This window comes from Sceloporus undulatus, chromosome 2 (assembly GCF_019175285.1).
Source record: "Sceloporus undulatus isolate JIND9_A2432 ecotype Alabama chromosome 2, SceUnd_v1.1, whole genome shotgun sequence".
NCBI lineage: Eukaryota > Metazoa > Chordata > Lepidosauria > Squamata > Phrynosomatidae > Sceloporus > Sceloporus undulatus.
In genome coordinates, this window is record NC_056523.1 from 331,236,533 (window position 1) to 331,249,199 (window position 12,667).

General features: G+C 44.3%; 1 protein-coding gene across 2 annotated transcripts in view; it reads left to right on the forward strand.

Moving 5' to 3' along the window:
- PHF24 (PHD finger protein 24) overlaps positions 1-12,667 on the forward strand; it is a 59,441-nt gene that overhangs the window by 21,813 nt on the left and 24,961 nt on the right. For both annotated transcript variants that reach the window (XR_006102577.1, XM_042455776.1), the window contains exon 2: positions 12,002-12,398. Coding sequence is in view for 1 of the 2 variants with exons in the window: in XM_042455776.1 (XP_042311710.1) it covers positions 12,006-12,398 (393 nt within the window). In the remaining variant the exon portion in view is untranslated. The remainder of the gene's footprint in view (positions 1-12,001; positions 12,399-12,667) is intronic.

The window sequence follows — 12,667 nt, forward strand, 5'->3', positions numbered from 1 at the left end:
AGCAAACCACTGACTGTGGAAGAGCAGAGAGGAAGAGCTTTAAGCATCCTTTGGCCTGCTGTTTGTCCTGCGAAAAGAAAAAAAGAAAAATCTCGAGCTTCTTTTTATCTAGTAGTAGGAGAGATGATGGAGGGGTGCCAAAGGAAGCAAAGCAGCTGTTTGGAGATTTGTAGCTGATAACTGGCTGGATGGAGAGCGGAGTAAAGAGAGCAGCCTCTCTCCTTGCCAATGTTTTGCTCCTGGTTACAGCTGCCAAGGGAATAGAGAGACCTGCTACTCCATATTGCGTAGTAGTGCCACTCTCTTCTGCCCTCGCCTGGAGGAATCCCGTGTCCCATTCTGGGCACCATAATTCAAGAAGGATATTGACAAGCTGGAGCATCTCCAGAGAAGAGTCATTGCATCTGCACTCCAGAAATGCTACAGGATTCGGAGAACTGTAGTTTTGTGGAGCATCAGAGTTCTTTGACAGAGAAGGCTAAATGTCTCACAGATCTAAGGTTCCCAGAATTCCACAGCACTGAGACATGGCAATTTAAGTGGTCAACCTGAATTATTTCTGCATTGCAGATGCAGCCAAAGATGGTCAGATGCCTAGAAACCAAGCCTTATGAGTAATGGCTGAGGGAGCTGAAGATGTCGGAGAAGAGAAGACTGAGAGGGGACATGATAGCCCTCTTTAAATACCTGCAGGGAAGTCATATGAAAGATGGAGCCAGATTCTTTCCTGCTGCTCCAGAAGCTAGAACACAACGCAATGGACAAAGCAAATAAGAGGAAAAGAGATTCCAACTAAACAGTTTTTGTTGTTGATGTGTGTCTGCAAATCATTTCCGAACTTATGGCAACCCTAAGGCAAAACTGTCATAGGGTTTTCTTGTCAAGATTTTTTCAGAGGAAGTTTGCCATTCCCCTCCCCGAGGCTGAGAGAGTGTGACTTAACCAAAGCCTTCTAGTGCACTTAGGTAGAAAAAATGAAATGCATAGATATAGGATGGGGGGAGGCTGGCTTAAGGAGTCTACATGTGAAAGGGATCTGGAAATCCTAGTAGACTACAAGTTGAACATGAGTCAACAGTATGATGCGGCAGCTAAAAAGGCCAATGCAATTTTAGGCTGCATCAATAGAAGTATAGTGTCTAGAGCAAGGGAAGTAATAGTGCCACTCTATTCTGCTTTGGTCAGGCCCCACTGGAATACTGTGTCCAATTTTGGGCCCCACAATTAAAAAAGGATATTGACAAATTGGAACGTGTCCAAAGGAGGGCCACCAAAAGAGTGAAGGGCCTGGAAACCATGAAGCTCTATGAGGAGAAACTTAGGGAGCGGGGGATGTTTAGCCTAGAAAAGAGACATTTAAGAGGTGACATGATAGCCCTGTTTAAGTATTTGAAGGGGTGTCATAATGAGGAGGGAACAAGCTTGTTTTCTGCTGCTCCAGAGACTAGAACATGGAACAGTGGCTGCAAGCTCTAGGAAAAGCGATTCCAGCTCAACATTAGGATGAACTTTCTGACAGTAAGGGCTGTTTGACAATGGAACACACTCCTTCCAACCTCGGAGAATGATGGAGTCTCCTTTTTTGGGGGGGGTCTTTAAACAGAGCCTGGATGGCCATCGGTTGGGGATGCTTTGATTGTGAGTTCCTGCATGGCAGAATGGGGTTGGACTGGATGGCCCTTGTGGTATCTTCCAAATTGATGATTCTATGAGTCTGTGATTCTGTGAGTCGGTATCATGGCTGACCCTGAGCATCAAACCCTGGTCTCCAGAGTCATAGCCAACACTCAAACCACTACACCACACTAGTTTAACAGTAAGAAGGTTTTTGATACTGTAGGAGCTGCTCAGCAGTGGAATGGACTGCCTCAAAGGGTGGTGGACTTTCGTCCTTTGCAAGTCTTTAAACATGGCAGTGCGGTGGGCTGGGTGGCTCCTGTGGTCCCTTCCAACTCTGATATTCTATTATTCTATGTCTATAGTTGGCCCTCCGTTTTGCAGGGGATCTGCTTCAGACACCACCCTCCCCCTGTGAAAACGGAGGCTCATGCATATTCAAGCCCCATAGGCTTGAATGGAGCGCATGCCCATGCATGCACACCCTATTGAAAATAGTGGAGGTCACCCCTCTGCGGGTTTTCAAGGTTGTGGATCCCAGATCCGCAAGTTAGGAGGGGTGAGATTTAAAGTAATACTGTATAGTCAAATAGCAGAAAGGAATGAAATGATTCTGGAGTGGTAAAAATTAGGGGTAGAGAAATGTTGCACCCTTTGACTAGCATCCCATTGATGTCTTATCTGCATGTGTCACTTCCCCTATGGAAGCAACGGGACATTTCTTTTGAATGCAGAATGGCAGTATTCAGTTCAAGTTTGTAAAAGAAGAGTTCCACATCTGGTGCCATTGTGCATGGTCAAGCTTTGTGCATTGATATACATTTTGCATGGTTGTGCATTGCAGTGGCGTCACTAACACATTCCTTTTTGCAGAAACAGGCTGTGGCATTCATCTGCTTCTCTTTAAAATGCTTTAAGAGATTGTGGGAGAGAAGTGAAGCTCAGTGGGAGGAGAAAGGAGAGGCCCAGAATTTTTTAAATTAAAATTTCAAATTTCAAATTAAAAAAAATAAAATTAAAAATTATTTTTAAAAAACGATTCTTTAAAAATATCATATTTTAACCAAATCTTCACTATGTATATGTAAATACATTTAGGGTCAGGCAGTTCCTAGAACCTCCTGGGAGCAGACACAGTCCTTCAAACAACCTGGGCCCTCTTTCCAAGTAATTGCTTCCGTTGCCAAATGACTCTTATTCTCAAGAAGTTCCTTCTAGTGTTCAGTCAAAACCTATTCTCTCAACCTGCCCCAACTTGTCAATATTCTTAAAACAAGGTAGCTTTTTCTGATTTTAGATTGCACGCCTTTGACAGGTTTTATGTTGTTTTGATAACTCTGTAAAGCACCACGCAAAACTTATAGCGCTATATAAATAAATACTACTAAGAAGAATAAGAATAAGGTGCCCACAATTATATTCAGTAGCCCAGATGACCAGCACAGAGGCCTATTATTTCCCTCAGCTTGGAAACTGTGCTTCTATTAATGCAGGCTAAAATAGCACTTGCCTTTTTTGCTGCCGTATCCCACTACTGGCTCATGCTCAATTTAAGATCAATACTAATCCCAACATCCCTTTCACATTTACTACTGCTTGGCTATCCTATACCTGTGCATTGTGTGGAGCACTGTTTGAAGTTATGTTCCATCTCCTCGGTGTAGGATCATGGCCTTTAACTAGGTTAACTAAAAACTGGGTTAACTACAAACCTAATGAGTTGTTATGACTGTTGTTAATCTGTTTAGGGATCTAAATTCAGTTAGGTCAGCCTAGAATCTCTTCATCTGTTCTACAGTGCAGAGTGCAGCTACAGCTAAAGCATCATTATATCAGAGTGATTGCAAAAAATCCCCTCGGGGCTGATCTTAATTAGTCCTGTCTCCTCTTTATCCTAAAGCACTAAATTTGTGAGTATTCCTTAGCTGGCCTCCTGAGCAGAATAGTTACAAAACCAAAGCCATTTGGAAGTGGGGAGAATGGGTGGGCGGACGAATAGATGGACAAATGGATGGAGAGATGGAAGGAAGGAAGGAAGGAAGGAAGGAAGGAAGGAAGGAAGGACCAACAGACAGGCAGAAGCTCCATAAGATGAAAGCTCTCGGCCAAGGACTAGTCACTTAATAGTGCATTGTACCTATTATCTTGTCTGTTTAACAGATATCCTTTTTCATAATAATAATAATAATAATAATAATAATAATAATAATAATAATAATAATTCTTTAGGGGTGTATCTGCACTACAGAAATACTGTAATCAGTTTGATACCCCTTTAACTGCTGTGGCTCCATCCTATGAAATCCTGGGATTTGTAGTTTGGTGAGGCACCAGCATTCTTTGATGGAGAAGGTTAAAGACTTTGTAAGACTACAAATCCCAGGATTCCATAGGATGGAGCTATAGCACTTAAAGTAGTGTCAAACTGCATTATTTCTACACTGTAGATGCACCCAAAGTAGGTTAAGTACTTTTTAATGTGGACCCTAGAATGAGGGACCAGAGGGTTTGAGCCCTGACCCAAACAATGGCTTCCCTATAATAATCTGCCAAAATTGGACCCCTCTATAGAATTATAGAATCCTAGGCATTATCCATCAGAAGTGTACTAACTGATCCAGCACTCCGAAATATGAAGATAGCGATTGATGCTGAGCCTTCCCAGGAATAATAAATCCTAGACATTATTATTTAGGAGTAAGCACCACTAAATACATGGAGGATGTTTCTAAGTATACGCTGTGCTTGAAAGGGTCTTCATATCTAAGGATGTTGGAAGGGTAATGGATGGGAGAAGTCATTTGCTTTCTCCTTGCCCAGACTTGCAAGGAGGCAGAATTAAACAACCTGCCTCCCAACATTGAACCCACTGCCAACTTCTTTCTCTCCATCAGTCTCAAAGATGCTACAAGATCCCTTTGCATACAGATCCCAACTAACATGCCAGTGTCTTTGAATTCTGCTTTAAAAACAGTTCTAAGCTCCTGGCTTTTCATCAATATGTTTTTGTATCTTTTTGGTGCATTTGTGTGCTTTGTGTTTTTATGTTTTAATTATTATAAGCTGGTAGAGACCCAATTCTTGGGGAAACGTGGGATGTTGACAAGACTGGCATGGAGGAGAGTGGAAGAAAGAGGCCCAACTGCAGCATCAGAGTCACTCCATAGATGTTACTATACTCTTATGTGCTACTATTCCACTTGACTGCTCTAGCTGCCTCCTGTTGCATTCTGGATTTGCAGTTTTAAGGAGGGGTATTTTAGAAGTTCGCAGGCAGAGAATCCTGAGAATTCTAAATACCCCTCCTTAAAACTGCAAATCCCAGAATGCAACAGGAGGCAGCTAGAGCAGTCAAAGTGGAATAGTAGCACTTTAAGAGTATAGTGTGATAAACATCATAGACTCCTAGAGGTGGAAGGGACCCCATCCAGCCCCATTCTGCCTTTCAACACCATCCAAGCCCTCCCTGGGACAGATGGCCATCCAGGCTCTGTTTAATAAACCTCCAAAGAAAGGACTCCACACACTCCAAGGCAGCAGAGTCTTCCACTGTCAAGCAGCTCTTACTGTCAGGATGTTCCTCCTAATGTTGAGGTGGAACCTCTTTTCCTGTAACTTGCATCCATTGCTCCATGTTCTAGTCTCTGGAGCAACAGTAAACAAGCTTGCTCCATCCTCAATATGATAACCCTTCCCATACTTAAACAGGGCTATCGCAGGGACATATCCAGGATTTTTGGGAAGGGAGGGGGGTCCAGACTAAGTGCCACCACATATATTTTGTGATTAGATTAGGTTTGGTTGATATTATTTCTAACATAAATTAATGGAAGGGTGGGTACAGACCCCTGCCCCCCCCCCCCCCGGCTACGCCACTGGCGATCATGTCACCTCTTAACCTTCTCTTCTCCAAGTTAAACATACATCCAGCTCCCTAAGCAGATACTCATAGGGCTTTATGGTTTCCAGCGCTTTCACCATTTTCATCGTCCTCCACTGGACACACTCCAGTTTATCAACATCTCTCTTGAATTATGGTGCCCAGAACTGGGCACAGTATGCCAAAGGAAGCCAGACCAAAGCAGAATAGAATAGTACTATGACTTCCCTTGATTTAGACACTATACTTCTGTTGATGCAACCCAGAATTGCATTGGCTTTTTTAGCTGCTGCATCACACTCTTGGCTCATGTTCAACCTATACTCTAGTAAAACTTCCCAATCCTTTTTGCATGTACTGTTGTCAAGCCACGTGTCCTCCATCCTATATTTGTGTCTTTTGTGTTTTGTACCTAAGTGTAGTACCTTCAGTTTCTCCCAGTTGAAATTCATTTTATTAGGTCTGGCATCTCTAATCTGTTAAGGTCATTTTGAATTCTGATCCTGTCCTCTGGGTGGGAGAGGAGGGTGTTGTATTTGCTCCAGGTGCTTTCTGTCTGAGGATGGGGGAGCAGGCAGCATTGAATGAAAAAATTATAGCCAGATCCCTCTTCATCACCTTTTCCCCAAATCATCTGGAGTTTCTGTAACCATCCATCCATATTTTGGGAGTTACATAAGTGTGTAAAAAATCAAAAGCTTCAGGACTGAAAATGGGTTCACATATGAAGATGGGCTTATTGCTGAAGGCACACACCACCAGCAGCAACAAATTGTACTGTTTAACATCTGTGTCATAACTCCTTGACTAACTCATATGTCTGCATATAAGGACACCTATCTTGGGGGTCATCCTAGCTAGGGCCCCCAACCACCTTAATCCGGTTTTGATGATGATGAGGATGATAACAACACCAGCTAGGTTGGCAAGTTCAGAGTTATCTCAAGCCCTGAGGTTTCCTGGGCAAAACCTGAGACTTAGGGGACAACTGCCCCAACAATGTCATGAAGCATTGTGCATTAACTACTGACCACCGTTTTTCCCAGCTTGTCATTCAAGCATATATACCAGTTTGGCAATGAAGTCTTACCAAAGAATTCCAAAAGTTCCCAGATCAAGATGAAATGATGGGATTATTCCTTCTCACCTGCTTAGGGCAGGCAGGATGATCTAACCATGACTCCATCTGTACTGCAGAAATAATGCAGTTTGACATTACTTTAACTCCCATGGTTCATTAGTATGGAATTCTGGGGTTTGTAATTTTGTGATATATTTAGCCTTCTCTGTCAGAGAGCTCTGGTGCCACAGCTAACTGCAAATCCCAGGATTCCATAGGATAGAGGTATGGCAGTTAAAGTGCCACCAAACTGCATTATTTCTGCAGTGCAGATGCAGGCCTACTTGCTCCTAGCCAAAAGGTGAATGCAGAGCCCTGGCAACCAGTCAATAAAGCCTTGGCAATTGTAATAGGCTGGTGTTCTACTAGGTGAGTTGGAAGTTTGCACCCAACCCTTTCCCTCTTGCCTAAAACTGAGTCCACAAAAAGTAGAGAATTTGCACCCTCATCTCCTACCTGGAGATGACCCATGAAAACTCGAGAATCAGAGCCAGGCCTTGATATCTGGCAACCCTTAACACCAACACACTCTTGGTTGCCACTGTTAGCTTCTGGAAATGTGCTCCCTTTTTGTTAAAAAGAGGTCAGATGTGCAATTTGCATTTTTGGATATCTGAAATGCCTGGAAGCCAATGAGCTAAAATTGAGATTGGAGGAAGCTCCTGGAAGAGACATTTATGGCTGGTCAAAGGGCAGGTTGACAGCAGCGCACAATTTTTTTAGCAGTTCAACTCGATGCTTAATCCTCTGAGCCTATCAGAAATGAAACAGGCCTCCTCTTTCTGCTTCAAAAGGCTTAGACTCCTGGATTTCAGGAAACCTTATTAAGTGCTGCACTGTCTAGAAAGTATGGAGGATTCAAATACAGATAAGTTACAGGGCAATAACTCTTTAAAGAGGATATTTAAACAAACCATCCAGGGAATAGAAAAATATCAGCCTTCTAGGGAGTAGAAGATGCTAATATTACATCAAATCTCCAGAAGTGTCATTGTTAGACTTAATATCGTCATTTTGGAGATGCCCTGGCTGAAGGTTTATAGTATATCTGTGGAGAATACTTCAGAGCGTAGCAAATGGTTAAGGGGTGATATGATAGCCCTGTTTAAATACTTGAAGGGATGTCATATTGAGGAGGAAGCGGACTTGTTTTCTGCTGCTCCAGAGAACAGGACCCGGAGCAATGGATACAAGCTCCAGGAAAAGAGATTCCATCTCAACATTAGGAGGAACTTCCTGACAGTAAGGGCTGTTCGACGGTGGAACACTCCCTCAGAAAGTGGTGGAGTCTCCTTCCTTAGAGGTCTTTAAACAGAGGCTGGATGGCCATCTGTCAGGGATGCTTTGATTGAGATTTCCTGCATGGCAGAATGGGGTTGGACTGGATGGCCCTTGCGGTCTCTTCAAACTCTATGATTCTATGACAGTCCTTTGGACAGCCTGATCAAGCTTCAGGGACACTTTTGCCATAGATGTAAAGGGATCTTGTAGCACCTTTGAGACTAGCTGTATAAAAGAAATTGTAGCATAAGCTTTTGTAAACTTGGTCTATTTCTCAGATATATGGAGCGAACTCCTGCATGCATGAACTCCACATATCTGAAGAAGCAGACCTAGGGCTGAAACAGCCAGCCGTAAAAGGATGGCATGACACTGCCCCTTTGAGCGCCAGATTGGGGCCGCAACAACTGCAACTGCATGCCGCAGCGCTGATGTGATGTTTTTCCAGTCCAAAAAGAAGTGGCATTTTGCAAAAGAGTGCCCTTCCTGCTTGACAGTGTGGCATGTGGAAACACCAAAACACTGTGAAGCCTCCACACATGCGGTGAGCCATGCAGCTTCCTATTGGCGTGGGGGTGGCATCAGAGCGTGCAGCATCTAAACCTCACACTCAGATGTCACTCCCAACCCGGCACTTAATGCCAGTCTATCCCTGCCCCCCCCCCCGGCCCCAGTCTACAAAAGCTTATGCTACAACTTCTTTTGCACAGTTGGTTTCAAACGTGTTAGAAGACTCCTTTGCATACTGATATTCCAGACTAACATGGCTATGTCTTTGAATTTAGCCATAGATTATATAGATCCAGAAAAAATTATGGGTAAAGTAGAGATAACAAATTAGGAAACAAAATGGAGCAAAAATCCATTTAATCAGTTACACCACTACACTGGTCATTTCAGGCAGGGCTTTGCTGGGAAAGGCCCAAAACACAAGATAATTTTAATTAATAGGTGTGCTCTCCTGGTATAAGTATGAACTCACACATGTTCTGAAAACAAGACTTCTGCAAGGGATTTTTGACTCTTGGTTGGCAGTAGCACATCTGGGTAAATTGATTCCAGTAAACTATGCTCATAACAAAATGATTTCTCCCTAGGGGAATGGTTTCGAATACCAATTATGGTATTGGAGGATAACAACTATTATGGTAGAGAAAATCATAAGAAACTCTGGGTGAGTCAAATAGATTTTGACTCAGAATGGGAGGGAATCTGCAAGAGCAAAGGCTGAGAGAGTTCTCACATGGGAGTGAAGGCTGCTAGGCCTGCTCAGCAAAGCAGCCGAAGAAGGAGGCTAAACATTTATCTAGCTTGGGGAAAAAAGGTTAAGGGGTGGCATGTTAGCCATATTTAAATATTTGAAAGGATGGCATACTGAAGATAGAGGAGGTTTGTTTTCTGATGCTCCGGAGACCAGGACATAGAGCCATGGATACAAACTACAGGAAAAGAGATTCCATTTAGTCCAACTCCCCAATGGAGGAAATCCACAGTTAAACCATCTGCAGGGAGAGGTGGGAAATCTAAATAAAAAAATGTTGTTGTTGTTGTTATTGTTGTTGTTATTTATCCCTCTCAGTGGCCATCCAACCTCTGTTTTAAAAGCATCCAGAGAAGGAAAATCCGCCACTTTCCGAGGCAATCCATTCCACTGTTAAACATCTCTTGCTATTTTTGATGATGATGATGAAATTTATATCTTGCCTCTATCAGAAGATCTCAGGACAGTGTACAAGTGAAATTCAGTTATCTGAAAGGCAGACAGAAACTTCTCTAAATACATACATGAGTAACACAGAAAAATGAGAACAGTGTGGGAGTGAGCTATGATGAGCAGGGAAGGTCCCTCATGAACACAAGTTAGGGCTGCAAAGGTGACATTCTTCTGCCATCTTGCTAAATCCTTCCTGAGAAGAGTTAGGGAGTGTGGCAAGTCCAAGAACTCTTGCAAAGAGGGCTTAGGTGAGAAATCTTAGCAAGATCTCAGAGCAGGAGGAGAGGTTGGCAAAGGTCTGCACAGCCAGAACTGGGACTCAGAATAGAGAACAGGCTGAGAAGTTACCCTGGCAAACATCCCCAGTTCTGCAGCTCAGAATAGTGATTCTGGCTTAAAATAGGCTACGTGCGACTTCAAGCGTCAGTAAAGCCTTCTTCTCAGGAGGGATAGATAGCAAGCTCTCCTATAAAGATGAAAGCAGGAAACCAGAACATTTGGACATAGAGATTATAGACAGCAGGGACCTTTCTTCCAGAGGCAGCTGGTGGCTTCTCTTTCAGCAGGAGAGATTTTAGGTTAAATATTAAAGGAGATGAATCGGAAGGCATGGCAAGCATCGCCTAGTCCCACTCACTATGAATGTCACCCCATTTCTTCTTAGATTTTCAATTCCTGAGTAAAACACTCTGTAATTATCTGATTGAAAGTGTCCCATTCCTGTCCACTTTAGCTTGCTCATCCCAAGTATTGCAATGTTTATCCATTTTTTGTTTTACTATCAGTATACAAAGGGAACTTATAGTACCTGTGAGATTAACTATGCAAAAGTAGTTGTAACATAAGCTTTTGTAGACTTACTTCTTCAGATGGCTGTGCCCCTTGTTTTACTATGTCTACCTTCAACTGATTCAGGCTTCTTACTTCCCATGTTCCTATAACATGTGTTGTGTAGCTTTGGACTTTCCTTTCACCCCTGAGCAAGTCAACAGTTGAAGTCCCATCACAAGGTCCACCTGCACCACTGGCCACGGCGCCAATCACACTTGTCCTCTGGTCTTCCCCGGTAGCTGGTTGAGTGCCATCTATCTGGAGTGGCACCATCTCTTGTTGCATTTTGGATTGTCTTATCATAGGGTTTTCATGGTAAAAGACATTCAGAATTGGTTTCCCAGTGCCTCCTTTTGTGCACTACTAACAAGTGTTAGCTGTAGTGCCACTGCTGTTGTCTCTGTCGGTCTCACCCTCTGCTACTGCTGCTACCCAGGAGCTGTTTGGCACATTTCATCTGGCTCCCCAGCAAAAGCCTCTCTGACTTGGCAGACCCTCCTCAGCATACCCCCCGGCCTCACAGGAGCACACAATCCCACCACCATGGAAAGGTCATGCCAAGGTGGGAAAGTTGTTTGCACTCCACTAACTCAGTGAGAAGGAGAGAAGAGTAAGGGGCAGAGTCTTGCTCTTCTCAGGACAAAGCAAATTGCTGCAGCCTCTCCTAGCTTGTCTGTTCATGAATACCTTTGGCCATCTTGACCATACTCTGATGTTGTGTAGCTACATGTGGCCCCAATTTTCTGTCCATCAAATGTCTAACGGGCTGTTTTACCATCACAAAGATGCAAGACATAGGTCTGTGTTGCTTGGTTTCCATTTGTTGTATGCCACCTTTGGTTCTGTATGAGGAGACAGGGAAGATATAAATTGGACAGGGAAATAAATGCTTCCCCAGTTGAGTCCTTTCCCAGGCATGGGCAGGACTTGAAGGTTGTGCCACTTCATTTCCCAAAATGAGCATGGGACAGATTCTGAGAAGTGCCTCATGGTATGTCTGATGAGCCAGCAAGGTATACTAGTTCCAACGTTGAACTAGGACTGTGGAGACCAGAGTTTGAATCCCCTCTTGGCCATGGAAACCCACTGGCTAAGTCACACTCTCTCAACCTCAGAGGATGGCAAAGGCAAACACCCTCTGAAGAAATTTGCCATGAAAACCCCATGATAGGATCACCTTAGGGTTGCCATAAATTTGAAATGACATGAAGGCACACATCAACAACAAATGCCTGGTAAGCCAGCATGGTGTACCGATTTCAGTGTTGAACTAGGACTCTGGGGACCAGAGTTCAAGTCCCTGCTTGGCCTTGGAAACCCTCTAGGTGACCTTGGGCAAGTCACATTCTCTCAGCCTCAGAGGGTGGCAAAAGCAAACTGTGCTGAACAACCTTGCCATGAAATCCCTGAAATAGGTTGCCATAAGTTGGAAACGAGTTGAAAGGCACCCAATAAGAAAAAAACAACAATGCCTCGCAGACTAATGGATCTGTCCTCCTTCCTGTCCTCCATCCTTCTCATCTCTCTCCTTCCCCCCCCCCTCTCTCTCCTTCCACAGAGCCATGGGGGTCTTGATGTCCAAGCGGCAGACGGTGGAGCAGGTGCAGAAGGTCAGCCTGGCAGTGTCAGCCTTCAAGGATGGCCTACGGGAGAGACCGACAGCCAAGCGCAAGTCTGAGGGGACCATCAGCCGCCGAGGGACTGTGGACAACACTGTGCAAGAGCTCAAAGAGGAGGAGGTAGTGGTGGTGGAAGCAGGGTCCTCGGCAGGGTCCTTGCAGCAGGAGGACAGTAGGGTCCGGAAAGCAGCCTGGGAGAGGCTGAGAGATGGCAAAGGTGTAGAGCCCGAGGAGTTTGACCGGAACAGCTGCTTCACCCCACCAGCCTTTGTCCGCCCCAAACGGGGGCAGCAGGATGATGAGCCCATCGAGATCAGCCTGGAAGAAAGAGAGCAGGTGGGCATTACCAGTTGGATTTACCCTCTACCTGGCACTGCCTTTGAAGTGTGTTCAGAAACTGGTCCAAGGATGCAGCCAGAGGGCTGGGGCTGGCCACAGGAAGCACATAAGAGCTGGTTATGACCTGCAAAACCCCATATGTATGTCCTCCAATGTTCCTGATTTAGAAAGGAAAATTCTGCCATCCCACTTTTGTAGCTGCATTTAAAATGTCCCACTTTCCCCCTTTCTCCTTAGCTTACTTACGTTGCAGCAAACAGAGTTCA